The sequence below is a fragment of the Eptesicus fuscus genome, chromosome 20 (assembly GCF_027574615.1).
Source record: "Eptesicus fuscus isolate TK198812 chromosome 20, DD_ASM_mEF_20220401, whole genome shotgun sequence".
In the NCBI taxonomy this organism is placed as follows: Eukaryota; Metazoa; Chordata; class Mammalia; order Chiroptera; family Vespertilionidae; genus Eptesicus; species Eptesicus fuscus.
In genome coordinates this window covers 29,931,839-29,947,878 of record NC_072492.1, presented here as the reverse complement: position 1 = coordinate 29,947,878, position 16,040 = coordinate 29,931,839, and the positions used below count along the sequence as shown (strand labels likewise).

Sequence of the window (16,040 nt, the reverse complement as noted above, 5' to 3'; positions counted from 1 at the left end):
GAATCCATTTGAGGCTTTAGACTTAATTTTAATGGGAGTATATTAGCTACTGTATAGAAAATGGACTGTAGAGAGTAAGATGACTACATAGGAGTCTACTGTAATAACTCATGGGAGAGATGGCGGTGCCTTGGACCACTGTGATAGCAGTATTTTTGGAGTCTAGATAAAATTTGAAAGTAGCACTGGCAGGATTTGCTGATAGATTAGATGTGCATCATGATAGAAAGAGGGAGTAAGGTTTTCTTAGTGGACGTTTTTCTTTTTGTTCTCTACTGTAAGTCAGTCTCATTCAAGTGTATTCTTTCAGGAACATTTATTTGTGTTGGTTTCCCAGTTTATAATCCAACTAGAGGCCCGGTGCATGAAAATTCATGCGCTGGAAGGGGGTTCCTCAGCCTGGCCTGCCCCCCTCTCAAGGGCAGGAGGTGACCCAGTGATCAGGGGAAGGCGATGCCCCCATCACACCTCTGCTGCTGTCACTGCCGGCAGCGCAAGCCTCGGCCGGCCCTGGTTACCTGAGCCTCGGGTGGTCCTGGGCAGCTAGGCAGCCACCATCTGAGGCTTATCTATGCCTCGGGTCAACCCTGGGCGGCTGGGGGGGCTGAGGGGACTGGGGGACTCCGGAGGCATGCACGCGGCAAGGCCTAGCTGCGCACCTGCCGCCCCAGCGGGGCTGAGGGGACTGGGTGCCACCATCTTGTGGCTGTGGGCGCCGTCATCATATTCCCTCCTTATTGGCTGTGGGTGCTGCCGTCTTTGAGGGCATGACAGCCAATTAGCATATTCCTTCCTTATTGGCTGTGGGCGCCACCATCTTTGAGGGTGTGGCAGTCAATTAACATATTCCCTCTTTATTGGCTGTGGGTGCCGCCATCTTTGAGGGCGGGGCAGTCAATTAGCATATTCCCTCCTTATTGGCTGTTGGCACTGCCATCTTTGTGATGGCGTGAGGGTCAATTAGCACATTCCCTCTTTATTTGATAGGATTCTGATTTCTTCACTAAGTAACACAGTCTAAAGAAAAAACTCACTGCTGTGTGACTCTTCTATTCTCAGTAATCTATTACAACACAGCTTCATGTCTGACTCCAGATGTGTGAGTTTTTAACGCATCAACCAATTCTGCGACTCCAACTACAATTTAACTCATTTCGGACACTGTCCACCTAGAGATAGTATCAGATCCCACAGGTTAAGAGCTCCATCCCACAAGACTGTCTAAAGATTCTCAGGTTCAGTTAATTTGCTAGAGTAGTTCACAAAACTCAGAGAAACATTGACTTATCTCCACCAGTTTATTATAAAAGATATTATAAAGGATACAGATGAACAGCCAGATGAAGAAGTATATGGGGTGAGATCTAGGAGGATCTCAATTACTGGAGCTTACTCCCTCCTGCATAAGGAGGAAGCTCTCTGAACTTCATACTTTTTGGATTTTAATGGCGGTTTCCTTACATAGGCTTGATTGATTAAATCATTGGCTATTGGCCATTGATTTAATCTCTAGCCCTTCTTCCCTCCCTGGAGGTTGGGGGTGGCCCAACCCTCTAATAATATGGTTGATTCCCCTGGCAACCATCCACCATCTTTAGGTTACTTAGGGACTGTCCAAAGTTTAATTAACATACACTCAGGTGTGGTTCAAAGGGGCTTATTATAAACAAACTAGAGGTCCGATGCACGAAATTTGTGCAAGAGTCGGCCTTCCTTCCCCTGGCTGCCTGCACCGGCTTCCCTCTGGCACCTGGGACCTGGGCTTCCCTCCAGCTACCAGCAGGCCCCCAGGCTTTGCTCCGGCTGCCAGCAGGCACCCGGGATCTGGGCTTCCCTGCGGCCGCTGGCAGGCACCCGGGACCCGGGCTTCCCTCCAGCTGCCAGTAGGCACCTGGGACCTGGACTTCCCTCCAGCTCCTGCTTTTTCTGGAAGGACATCTGGTCTAATTAGCTTATTACCCTTTTATTATTATAGATTATTTCACTTTATGGCCATGGAGCTATTTGAGGAACTGGAACAAAAGATGTCCCTATAGCTCTTATTGCTCAGGAAATTCCAAGGGTTTTAGGAGCTCTGTTCCTAGAGCAGGGATAAAGACCAAATACATATTTCTTATTATCAATCACAACATCATACTCACCCTACTCAATGCCAGATTAATATATCAATCTGAGTATTTCAAAGGCAAAAAATTAGTAAACTTTCCTCCCAATCTTGGATGTTTTCCAGTGTTGCCTTTATGAGTGAATGGTACCACAATCTATATTTGGACTAATCAGATAACCTGGGGATATGATCCTTTTAATTTTAAATATTTTATAATCTCACCTTCTCTACGATATAATTTTCAAAAAGATAAAGTCATGACTCACATGTCAATATAAAGTGAACACCTGTCAGAGTTTATTCAACTAATTGACTAATAAGAGAATGAATATGATGTTAAGGCTGATTCAGACAGCATTTACAGGAGCTATGTACTTATAAAGGAATACAATATAAAGTTGCCGACCTAAATACAAAACTGGTTAATGTACTGCAGGCTAATAATCTGTAACCTTTGGGGTTATCTTTTCTCCTGGACAGAAATTATTTGCATTTCCACTGGATAAAAATATATAAGGTCAAATAATTTCACTAATTCTATATCTTAACAGTAAACAGTGAATTCAATAAAGTCCATTTCCCTATATAATCCTTGGATGGACTTTTGCCTCCATATGAAATTGAAAGGTTGTGCTATACTTCTTTCCCTTCCTCTCACATTTCCACAAAATTTTTTTTAATACTTTCTAATCCAAGCTACATCCGTCCCTGGATTACTGTATTAGTAGTTTAAATGTACCCATTCTAACCCCCCAACTCATCCATATTAGTATCAGAGTAGTATTGTTTTTAGTCTTTATGTTTTTTAATTGTGAAATATAATGTATGTAATGTATAAACTTAATATGCACATTTCAGTAATAATAGAATGGACTTCTAAGTATCCACCATTCAACAAAAAATAGAACATTACTCTCACATTAGAATGTAGGAGTAATGTTCTCCATGTACCCCTTCATAATCATATCCTCTCATCTTTAGAGACATTAATGTTGCTTATTTTTTTAAAAGTTTATATATATGTATATATGCTAAGTTAATATATAGTTTTTGAACTTAAGAACTTATATGCATATATGTATAACTCATGGACACAGACAATAGTACGATGAAGGCCTGGAGTGGGGCGGGAGCAGGGTGGAGGGGGTCAATGGCGGGGGGGAAAAGGGACATCTGTAATACTTTCAACAATACTGGTAAAGATAAATTTTAAAAAAAGAGTAAAATCATTTATATGTTATCTCTCTGTAATTTACTTTTATAACTCAATACATATAGATTTATGTTCATTCTTGTTGGTACATGTGTTACTAATTTTTATTTTTTTAATCCTCACCCAAGGATATGCTTTGAGAGAGAGGAAGAGAGACAGAGACATCGACATGAGAAACATTGATCGGTTGCTTCCGTACACACCCCAGCATGAAACCGGGATATGTCCCCTGACTGGGAATCGAACCTGCAACCTTCTGGTATATGGGATGACGCTCCAACCAACTGAGCCACCTGGCCAGGATGAGTTCACTGATTTTTAAAAATTTGATTAATCAAGTCCGTTAAAGAACCCCTCTATTGAATTTTTTAGTTCAATGATTGTTTTCTTTCAGCTCCAAATGTCTGTTTGGTTCTTTTTATATTTTATATCTCTTTTTTGAAGTTCTTACTTTGTTCATGTATCATTTTTCTGAGCTTGTTGAGCATCTTTATGTTGGTTATTTGGAATTCTTTGTCAGATAATTCATATACCTCCATTTTTTTTTCTGCTTTTGAAATTCCCAAGAGAACCATAATAGAAGTAGTGGTAGCAGCACCAGCAGTAATGTTAGTAGTAATAGTAATGGTAATAGCAGCAGTTAACATTAATGGTGCTCTTACTAGTGCCAGCCATCATTCAAAGCTATCTATATTGGTTAATGAATTTAATCCAACCACAGCTCTATGACATATTGTTTTCCTCATTTTATAGATGAAAAATGTAATACACAAAAACTTTAATATGCTTGCCATAGTCATGTTGTAGCCACATTGGCTTTAAACAAATCAAGGTAAGTTTGACACACAAAATTCACTTTCCCCCTCCTTTTCAGTTATTAGAAAAGTTAAAAGAACGTTGGCTCTCTACTGGTTTATGGCATAATCTGGAGTTGGTGAAGACCGTCATTGTAGAACCACAGGGAGGAGAAAAAACTGATTTTGATGAATTACTACAGGTGTACTATGATGCGATCAAGTGCAAAGGAGAAAAAGGTAATTGGAAATAATTGGATGACCAATGAAAAAAGATTTTTTTACTGTAAAGTAAGAAGTTGGTGCTGTTAGAACATTATTTATGTTAATCTTTGTAAATGCATTTAAAGGAAGAATTATATGTTATACTCCTGAGTAAAAAGAAAATAAGTGAAAGAAATTTTTTATTTGGAGTTATTCTGTGAATGTTTTCAATTGGGGGAAACATTCAGTTATTATTCCATAGTCATCCCTACACTACCCACAATGTGTTGTGAAAAAAGGCAGGTAGAGCAGGCCTAAAGATCTTCCTTACTAGCCAAATGAGCCCTACATTTTGATGCAAATAATATACTTTGTGTTTATATTCTAGTACAGTGGTCTGCAAACTGCGGCTCGCAAGCCACATGCGGCGAGCCGCGGTTTGCCGCTCTGTTGACTAATGAGTTTGCCGACCACTGTTCTAGTACATAAGGTAAACTTGAGTTTTCAAAACATAAGTGAAGAATGAAAATGTAAGTTAGAGGATGTCAATTTATGAACAATGCAAGATCATAAAGATATATAACATACTTGTCATTATTCTTGTATGATGAGTATTCTGTGTGTGTTGTACATACTTTTCAATATTACATTGATTCAGTATGATATATTATACAAATTGAGAATTATTTAAATAGTTCTGAGAACTTTATATGCTTGTGGTAATGGTAAGGGTTGCCATTTCAATTTCTAAAGATAAAACTATTGGTTCACAATTGCTCAGTTCATGTGCAAATTACTAACTACTCTGATGTGGTTTTACTGTGTGTTTCTCTGAGACACATAGTTTGTAAATTGGTTTGCTACCACATTGTACCTAAATGTAATTTTGTTTTCCTCATTTATTTAAAGACATTGAACTTTAAAAACTTTATCTCATAAGCGTTTTTAACTTTGATTCTTTTAAGTTTGCTACTATGATGACTTAATCGGAGCTTTTCAAAATGACAAGAAAAGGCAATTTCTGGGAATGTTGAGTGTGCTTTTAAAAATGTTTATTTTCTGTTGCTTAAGATGGAGCCCTCCTGGTAGCAGTTTGTCGTGGTAAAGTGAGTGAGGGTCTGGATTTCTCAGATGACAATGCCCGTGCTGTCATAACAATAGGAATTCCTTTTCCAAATGTGAAAGATCTTCAGGTAGGCCTTCAAAGTCTTAAGAAATTTTACCATAGAAGTTATTGATTTTATGTTAAGTTAACTATACATTTTTCTTATATCTTCAGTTATTTTTTTTTTTTTTTTTTTTTTTTAATATATTTTATTGATTTTCACAGGAAGGAAGGGAGAGGGATAGAGAGCTAGAAACGTCGATGAGAGAGAAACATCGACCAGCTGCCTCCTGCACATCCCCTACTGGGGATGTGCCCGCAACCAAGGTACATGCCCTTAACCGGAATCGAACCTGGGACCCTTCAGTCCGCAAGCCGACGCTCTATCCACTGAGCCAAACCGGTCTCGGCTATCTTCAGTTATTTTATTTTAATTTTATAGTGACTCAATGAGTGAGAAAGGTTTAGTAGATACTGGTTTATTTTATTTGCCTTTTCAATTTATAAGAGAAAGTTTATTTAGGAAGTTAGAGAGGTAGTAGAAATGAGCCAGCTGGGCTGTGTAGGGTCAGAAACCAAGTTACAGAAGCAAAAGAAGGGCCCTTGGAGTTTAGGAGAGAGAAGTAACTGGTCAGGGGGGTAAGAAGAAGGGGGATGGGAAGGCATGGGCGTGTTCCGGAGAGAAAGAGTGCGTCTGTTATATTTTTAACTTATTTATTGTTTAACAGAGTGATTTTCCAAGTGTGGTTCCAGGTCAGGAACATCAGTACAACGTAGGAACTTGATAGAAATACATATTCTCAGACTCCATCCAGACCTATGGAGGTAGAGCCCAGCAGTTTGCATTCTGTGAAGCTGTTAGCCACAGACTAACAGGGGTCCCCCATAGTTGTGGGGCCCTTTTTCTATTTGGCTCCTTTCTTTCCAATGCCATGCCCTGCTCTGCAGATTGCAGTGATTTTAGCTGCTCCAAATTCTCTCTTCCACCTCAGCTCAGCAGGACCCTGTATTCTGCCTGTTCAGTGCTCTGTGCTGCTGTCAGGAAGTTTTACTCCGGAAGAGAGCTGAGAATCATGGAGCTCACCTAATGGATTTCCCTTATCTCTGAGATTAGTCATATGTTGCCTGGTGTCTACTCCTTGAAAGCAGTTGCTTTATCTGTTGTGTCCAGTTTTATAATCACTTACAGTGGGAGGGATATTCCCAAACCAGTTATTCTGGTCTTGGCCCAAAACAGGAGTTTTGCTTCATTATCACTGATTGTTTGCTAAACATTATATTTGAAAAATTACTTGTAGCAATAATTTGAAGCCAAAGATAATGTTATCTTCGATCGAGGAGGATTTTTATTTATTTTCTACAGGCATTTGAAGATGCTAGCAATCTGAAACCAAGAATTGAGGTTTTCTGACCACTGAGCTGACTGCATTGAGTATAATTCATATCCCTCCTCCCAGAGCACAACCGTTTAGGGTCTCATACCAAAGTAGGAATTCTTTCTCCAGGCAGTTATCTTCTTTACTATTAATATTTTACTAGACACTGTGAATTATATAATATTAACAGTAATAAACGGTATTTCTCTGGTTAGTTTCTACTCTTCCCTAACCTCTGGAGCTCCTCAAAATTTCTGAAAGTAAATAAGGGATATCTGATCCTTTCCACCTGTAGTAACTGGTGCCTTCCAGTACCTTTCTCCAGCTACCACTGCTACCATTGAGAATGCTGATGACCATGCCTAGGGTTACTGTTCTAAAATGGCCAATGATGCCTCTGGCTATTGCTACTGATGAAACACTTGCCATCCACTTGGGAAAATTGTCGTGTTCACCATGCGTTAGTGCTGAAGCTGAGTGCTGCTGATGGCACTGCTGTTGGCAGTGGTATTGTCTCTTTTTTATGTCTTATCATTTTACCTTGGCCCTATATTATTGCACTAATACTGCTTTGTTAAAATGGAAAGAGTGTTTTTCCCCTTCTTTCTGAACCACATGTTCTTCCAATGTCTTAAATAAGTCCCCTCCCCCCAAAAAACTAGCTTTTTTAATTGTTGCTTGAATCTTTTCTCTTTTTTGGACCTATATATGAGTTTTTCAGAGCTGGGAAAAAAACCTTTATGGCTAATAATAGTTTGTACTAAATACAAAGTAACAGATACAAAAGAATTCATATCAAACTCATAATGTGAGTATGTCTGAGAAGAGAAATAAATGGTATAGAGCAGTAGTCGGCAAACTCATTAGTCAACAGAGCCAAATATCAAAGTACAACGATTGAAATTTTTTTTGAGAGCCAAATTTTTTAAACTTAAACTTCTTCTAACGCCACTTCTTCAAAATAGACTCGCCCAGGCCGTGGTATTTTGTGGAAGAGCCACACTCAAGGGGCCAAAGAGCCGCATGTGGCTCGCGAGCCGCAGTTTGCCGACCATGGGTATAGAGGGTAGTGATCAAAAGGACTTCAGCATTTTCTGTAATACTTATTTGTTTTAGTAAAAAGCAAGCTTCAAGAAAATATAATGAGAATACAGGTGTTTATATGTTACTAGAGGCCCAATGCATGATTGAATCATGCACGTGTAGGGTCCCCTACACGCTTTCGCTTTTCCCGGTGGAGCTGGGTGCCTGTCCGCTGGTGCACCAGGCCTTTCAGAAGCCTCCGGCTCAGCGGCTCAGCGGAGGATTCTGAAAGGCCTGGTGCCGGAGCAGACAGGCACCCAGCTCCCACACTTTTGATGGTCCGCAGCCGCTGAGGGGGGCTACCCTGCTGTTGAGAGGCGCAGGGGGTGGGACTCCCGCCCCCTGCGCCTCTCAACGGCCGCCTAGGGGGGCTGCCGCGGACACCTGGCTCCCCTGCCGTTGAGGGGCGCAGCTGGGTGTCCACGGCAGGCCCCCTCAGCGGCCGCGGATCTGGCCAGCGAGAGGCGCAGGGGGCGGGACTCCTGCCCCCTGCGCCTCTCAACAGCAGGGTAGCCCCCCTCAGTGGCAGCGGATCTGTGCCTCTCAATGGCCGGATAGGCCACCCCGAGTCCCGCCCCCCAGCCTCCCGCCGCCCAATCGTGGGCGTAGCAGAGTGATGGTTAATTTACATGTTACTCTATTATTAGATAGGATTCTTTCAAAATTCTTAAAATTAAATAAAATGTTACTTGTGAAGAAAAAAATTATATTAACTTCCATTTTCTCTACCCTCACTTCCAACAACTATGATTCTGAGCATTGTTTTATGCCACTTTGGGTTTTTAATGCTTTATTTTCTCACAATAAGTTCTTCCCAGGCAGCATCTCAGTCTGTCATACAGACACCCTGTAGTCTGTTCTGACATTCCTCAGTAATGATCCTCCTTGTTATAGTTCTACTTAACTGAATCCCAGTGGCTCTAGTTGTACAAAATAGAATAACAGAAGACAATGAGGTCTGGGTAGGGAGGAGGAGGTTTGTTCTAAAGAAGTTGACCTAGTTTGCCTAGTATCCCTAGTGGTTCCTAAAAGGGCCAAATGGGATGGACCTAAGAGTAATCCGAGTTGTAGGAATAAGGGACAGATAAAGAGGGAAATACTCTTTTTTTCTTTCTTTCCTATATTTTATTGATTTTTTTTACAGAGAGGAAGGGAGAGGGACAGAGTTAGAAACATCGATGAGAGAGAAACATCAATCAGCTGCCTCCTGCACACCCTCTACTAGGGATGTACCCACAACCAAGGTACATGCCCTTAACCGGAATTGAATCTGGGACCCTTCAGTCCGCAGGCCTACACTCTATTCACTGAGCCAAACAGGTTATGGCAAGAGGGAAATTCTTTATTGGCAATACTAGATATAAGGGAAGTGTATTTCTTTTTGTCATATGTCTGGATCAGTTCTTGTATAACAAACAATTCTAAAACTCTTACTTAAAACAACAATCATTTATTATGATACACACATGTATGGTGTGGTGGCTGGGCAGTAGATGATTTAGGCTGGGCATGTTGGGCAATTTCACCTGGGCTCAGTCACCCTGCTGTGGTTTGACCATTGTAGGTTGGGCTCGACTGAGTAAGGACTGTTTTACATATGTATCTCATTTTTCACGGACCAACAGACTAGCCAAAACATACTATCATTGCAATGGCAGGGGTACAAGAGGGCAGGCTTCACTGTATAAGCACTTCCACATTTTCTAACCTTTTGCCCATAGCATGTCATTTGCCCAAGCCCAAAGTCATGAGCATGGGGGGTAAAAGATTTAGAACTAAGACTTCAAAAAGGAATCCTGGCTTTTTTTTTTTTTCTCACAACTAAAGGATATTTGTAAGGCATCCATCCAAAAGATTGATGTTTATAAACTTTAACAGTGTAGGTATGCAATTTTTCTAATTAAGAAGGTCTATTAGCCCTGGCCGGTTTGGCTCAGTGGATAGAACGTCGGCCTGCAGACTGAAGGGTCCCAGGTTCGATTCCGGTCAAGGGCACGTACCTTGGTTGCAGGCACATCCCCAGTGCGGGGTGTGCAGGAGGCAGCCGATCGATGTTTCTCTCTCATCGATGATTCTAACTCTCTCTCCCTCTCCCTTCCTCTCTGTAAAAAATCAATAAAATATATTTAAAAAAAAAAAAAAAAAGGTCTATTATTATCTGGAAATGACCAGAATATAGCAGTCAATACCTGAAATATCTGAAATATTAATATCTGAAATAAATCAGAGCATAATTATAAGTGGTTTCTTAAAATTCATAAATGGCCAAAGAAGTTGTTAAAAATATTTATTTGTACTACTATGGATATAAAAGACATTCTGAAATTTTAACCAGTTAACTGCCATAAGCGTCTATAGATGCAAGCAGCGGACCTTTTTTTAATCAAATTCAAAATATCATGGCAGTTTTAATGAGTTCACTTTATCTATTTTTTTGTTGTTGTTTGTGCTTTTGGTGATATACTTAGAAAACCATTGCCAAATACAAGGTCATGCCCCTAATGTTTTCTTCAAAGAATTTCATATAGGCTTAGCTCTTAAATTTATTTATTCTTAAAGGTTTTATTGATTTTTAGAGAAAGAGGAAGGAAGAGGAAGAGAGAGAGAGAGAGAGAGAGAGAGAGAGAGAGAGAGAAACATTGATCGGCTGTCTCCTGCATGCCTAGTACCACCCTACCGGATGTCAAGCTCACAACCTGGGCATGTGCCCTAACCAGGAATCAAACTGGCAACCTTTCAGTACATGGTACAGTGCCCAACCAACTGAGCCAAACTGGCCAGGGCAAATGATTTCCTGAAATGGCTTTTCCAAAACTAACACCGTGCTTCAAATTACTGGACCATAAATTAGGACTTTATTGTTTTCTTTTACATTATACTCAGTCTATCATGCAAAAATACGTAGAAGTTATTTATAAATGCAAACCTTAAATATTCTATCATGGAAATGAAACAATCTATTTTTGCATTATTTTCTATATTGTTTGATTTGAATTCTTATTTTACATGTCATCCTTGTGCAGGAGCCATACTGATCTCTGTATTGTTCCAAGTTTAGTGTATGTGCTGCTGAAGCGAGCGCTAAATTGTTGTTTAGGATCAATGTCTGAGTTAGAAAAGCCATTTGAGTGGGGAAAAAGAAGGCAGTGACGTTAATTTTATGATACTAAATTTTTTCCTTAACTTGAGGCACAGATTATGGAAGTAAAAATTAAAATGCAGTTTAAAATACTAACTTAAGACTTTTGTAGTCTCTATTGCAGAGTTTGGCTTTTAGAGAAGCAGGAAAATGTATGTTAGAGCCAAAAATATGACTTCTTTGGCTGTGACCAGGATTTCCTTTTCCCACCTTGGGGACTAGAAAGTAGTGGTAGGAAAATTTCATTTTGGAGCCAAGTGTGACTTGTTTAGTTTGTCATAATTTATTGCATATACCTCAGAGACCTGAAAATAAAGAAACCCACTATGAAATGTTGATAATGGGCCACTCTGAAGGGCAAGCAGTAAGCTAACTTTCCCAGTGAGGATTATTTCACTTCCACCTTTTCCAGATGCTTCTGATCATTCTATAAGGACATACTTAACTGTGTAGTAGTTAAGAAGAAAACTTTCTGTGCACTAAACCAAAGTATTTGAGGATCAGAAAAGTGAACCAAGGCTTTTGCATGATCAGATGTTGGTGGAAATGTATAACTAAAAGAAAAGTTGTTTTCTTTTAACGCAGTTAAGTCACAGTATAATGGATATCTAAAGCAAATCCTTTGGCCAAGTAGTATGATCTATAAACTGCAAAAGCCTTCAACTTTATAATGCAGGCATCCACATCTCAAGTTGATGGCATGGTCTAATTTCTGAGGCATACAATACTTAGATTTTTTTTAAACAAGTCAATATTCTTTTTTAAAAAATATGTTTTTATTGCTTTCAGAGATGAAGGGAAAGAGAGAGAGAGAAATAGAAACATCAGTGATGAGAGAGAATCATTGATCTGTTGCCTCCTGCACACTGCTTACTAGGAATCGAGCCCACAACCCGGGCATTATGCCCTGACCGGGAATCAAACTGTGACCTCCTGGTTCATGGGTTGACGCTCAACCACTGAGCAACACCAGCCAGGCTCTACTTAGATTTTTAAAATTGCATTTTATTTGTATTCCTTAGCACAGTTTAGTTTAAGAGTACATAGAAATATCCTCCCTTCATGGGTATTGTGCTTTACTCCTCTGAGAAAAAATTTATATAACCATGGCATGAGGCTAAAAATTTTTATACTTTAAAGATGTTCAAGTGGTATCTACCTAATAAAAGAGTAACGTGCTAATTGACTGTACCTTCGCGATGCCCACCAGCCAGTCAGGAGTGAGTATGCAAATTAACCCAACAAAGATGGCGGGTTAATTTGCATATGCAAGCACCCAGTGGCCGGGGGTGGGGCAGGACGACGCAGGCGTTCCGCACCACCCCAGCCGCTTCAGGCCTCTGGGCAGCGTGGGAAGGTGGAAAGGTGGCTCCGGGCCAGAGCGGAAAGGCGGCTGCGGCCAGAGCGGAAAGGCGGCTGTGGCCAGAGCGAAGGCGGTGCCGGCAGCCAGGGAAAGGAAGGCCCATTCTTGCACAAATCTTCGTGCATCAGGCTTCTAGTGTTAGATATTTATAATTAGTTTAATAAAATTTGATGTCAATATCAGAAGTTACAATTATTAAAATAAAGATAAATAGCCCTGGCCGGTGTGGCTCAGTGGATAGAGCATCGGCCTGCAGACTGAAGGGTCCTGGGTTCAATTCCGATCAAGGGCATGTACCTTGGTTGCGGGCACATCCCTAGTAGGGGGTGTGCAGGAGGCAGCTGATGGATGTTTCTCTCTCATCGATGTTTCTAATTCTCTATCCATCTCCCTTCCTCTCTGTAAGAAATCAATAAAATATACATTTTAAAATAAAGATAAATAAATTCTATATTTGTGTATTATTTTTCTTTAGTAATATATGTAGTATGTTGAGTTACCAAAATAATTTCACTTAGAAACTATTTACAGTTTAGATAGTGACTGGTTAGTTATCTTATAGTATTGGCATATAATAACCATTATGAATAGTAACCATTTATTTATTTAACAAACTTGTACTGAGCACCTAATTTGTACTTAACATAGTAGTTGCAAAATGAACAAGATGCTTTCTCTTTTCTAGTGATGTCTATAATTTAGTAAAGGACTCGAATATGTAACAGGATGTTTTGATGGGATAAGATATGGGTGTTTGGTTGCTTAGAGAAAGAGAGGTTGAGCAACAACACCTTTCACTTTCCATCCAAATATCCATTTACTTTGACTGATCTGCCTAAAATAGATGGAGGAGCCAGAGAGATGAGATATGAATCTTAAATCTTGTCTACATTGAGATTCAAACATACTAACATTTGATAAAGTGGAATCAAAGGCCAGATTACAAAACTACAAAACTATTCAGATTATTAAGACTTTATTAAGAAGACTTTTCAGAATAATGAAACAACTGGTTTTTGTTTGTTTTTTTTTTTTTTGTTTTGTTTTGTTTTAGAGAGAGAGGGAGGAGAGAGAGAGAGTAACATCAATCAGTTGCCCCCGACCGGGGATCGAACCTGCAACCTTTTGGTGTACAGGACGGCACTCTAACCAACTGAGCCACCCAGCCAACAACTGTTTTTTTTAATATCTGGCTAGAGTACTAATAGCTAGACTCTGGTGACATAGTGATACACTACACAGATTATAGCCCTTGTCTCATGGAGCTTACAATCTAGTGAAGAATATTAATATTAAAGCAATGAAGAAACAGTTACTTATAGTTGTCATGAGGACTGTAAGAAAAAGCCATAGGAACTGTGAGAGTGTATAACAGGTTCGGACCTAATTTCGAGGGGTAAAGAAAGACTTCCTGAGGAAAGAAGTTATGTAGGTGCAAAGAATGGATAAGAGTATTCTCTGCAGAGAGAACAGCATGTGCTAAGGCCCTAAGGTTTGAAAGAAGATAGCAGTTTCCAAGAATTGAAAGAAGCTGAGGGCCCTAGCTGGTTTGGCTCAGTGGATAGAGCCTTGGCCTGTGGACCAAAGGGTCCTGGGTTCGATTCCAGTCAAGAGCACGTACCTTGGTTGCAGGTTCTTCCTCGGCCTGGGCCCTGGTCAGGGCTCATGCAGGAGGCAACTAACTGATGTGTTTCTGTCACATCGATGTTTCTCTCTGTCTTTCCCTCTCTTTTCTCCTCTCCCTAAAAATCAATGGAAAATATCCTCAGTTGAGGATTAACAACAATAACAAAATATATCGTTGGGTGGGGGTTAATCAAAAAAGAAAAAGAAAAGAAGCTGAGGTAGAAAGTGAGTTTGGGGAGTATGACATGTGAGTAGAGGTTTAGAGAGATATTAAGGAGTCGGATCATTTAGGGCCCTGTATGCCATTTTAAGGATTTGACACTTTATCGTAAGTTATGGGAAACTATCCAGGAATAGAGCCTGAGGTCAGCGTGGAGTGGCGTTCTTGTTATAGTGTAGCATCTGATACAGAAACCCACTTGGACCTAGCCTAAATAATATGTGGTTACCCAGGGCGAATAGTAAATGTATATATTTCTTTTGAACCACTTTCATAATTGTGTTAATCTTGAGTGTTTTCGCATTCATTTATTTATTCATTTAACAAACTTGTACTAAGCACCTAATTTGTACTTAATATAGTAAGTGCAAAAATGAAGAAGATGCTGTCTCTGTACTGGTGATGCCTATAATTTAGTGAAGGACTGGAACCTGTAACAGGTTCAATGGGATAAACTTAAAGGGCTGTAAACATTTAGGAGTCCAGCAACATGCTGTTGAAATTGTTGAAAACACGTAAGCCAAATCACAGATACGGAAGAAAAACCTGTCACCTCTGAAGGTTCAGAATGAATTTATCTTCAATTATGAAAACCTTTTTTTCCCTCTCAGAAAACTTTCTTTTCCCAGCTTTATTTTTTTAAGATAGTGTAGTGTAGCCAATAATATTATTAAAGCAGGGTTAAGTATATTTTGAAATTCCAAAATTAAAATCTAATTTCAATCTAAGTATGCCATTTAAGTATATAATTTGTAATTTTCCTTGAACAGCGAAGAATGAGAATAGCCAAATCCGTTGTTCCCATCCCTCTTGAAAAACAAACATAAAAACACAAAATTAATGAATTGCTGAGGTGTTTTTAAATTAAACATTTTTCCCCACATATCTTAAAGAAATGTTTTAGGTTCAGGGGAGGAAACATTTAAAGTCACAAAACTTTAGACACATAACATATGATTTACCTTATGTGTAAAATATAAAGAACAAAATAAATGAGCAAACAAAACAGAAAACAGACTCATAGATACAGAGAACAGAGTGATGGTTATCAGAAGGGAGGGAGTTTGGGGGGACTGGGTGAAAAAGGTAAATGGATTAAGAAGTACAAATTGGTATTTACCAAAGTCATAGAAATGTGAAGTACAGCATAGGGAATGTAGTCAATAATATTGTCATACCTATGTGCCAGGTGGGTGCTTGAGATATTGGGGGATTGCTTTGTAAAGGATATGATTGCCTAACCACTATGCTATACACCTGAAACTAATACAAAATAGTATTGCCTGTAAACTGTAATTTCTCTCAACACTTATGTCATTGTATTTGCTTAGGGAAAAAGCCAGGTCTAAATATAGATAGCTACAAGTTAAACCTGTGGATAACTAATAAAGCCCACAAAAACTTTTGTTTTTGAAAAATTCTGCAGTTATTTTCTTGTGTTCATCTTATTATTTTGGAAAGAACAAAAACTTTGTTGGCCTTATTTGTATTTCACTTTTGCTTTCATAATAGGTGGAAGGCTTTAAAAGTGAAATTATCACACTTCGATTGTAAGGTTGATTGACACTTAACTACTTCCGATGGCCCAGAGCACTGTTTGGTGTTTATAACATGTCTTTCTTGTTTTGCATGAAGATTAAAGGTTTGATACCTTGGGAATGACTCTGGGCCAAATAGCCCCAGTGTGCCAGGGAATATAATAAGCTACCCAACTTATTTTCCTATAGCATCAAAATTTCCAGATGTGTTGCTTAAAATTACTTTATAGCAGGGTTTTTCAAGATTGGCACTAATGACATTTGGGGCAGGA

General features: G+C 39.5%; 1 protein-coding gene and 1 non-coding gene across 2 annotated transcripts in view; one reads left to right on the top strand and one right to left on the bottom strand.

Moving 5' to 3' along the window:
• The window catches only part of BRIP1 (BRCA1 interacting helicase 1), a 99,310-nt gene that overhangs the window by 57,079 nt on the left and 26,191 nt on the right, over positions 1 to 16,040 (top strand). The window contains 2 exon segments of the mRNA XM_054709671.1: positions 4,195 to 4,354; positions 5,390 to 5,511. Coding sequence (XP_054565646.1) covers positions 4,195 to 4,354; positions 5,390 to 5,511 — 282 coding nt within the window.
• Positions 10,861 to 10,964, bottom strand: LOC114234434 (U6 spliceosomal RNA). The gene has a single exon (XR_003620636.1). It is a non-coding gene; the product is annotated as a U6 spliceosomal RNA (small nuclear RNA).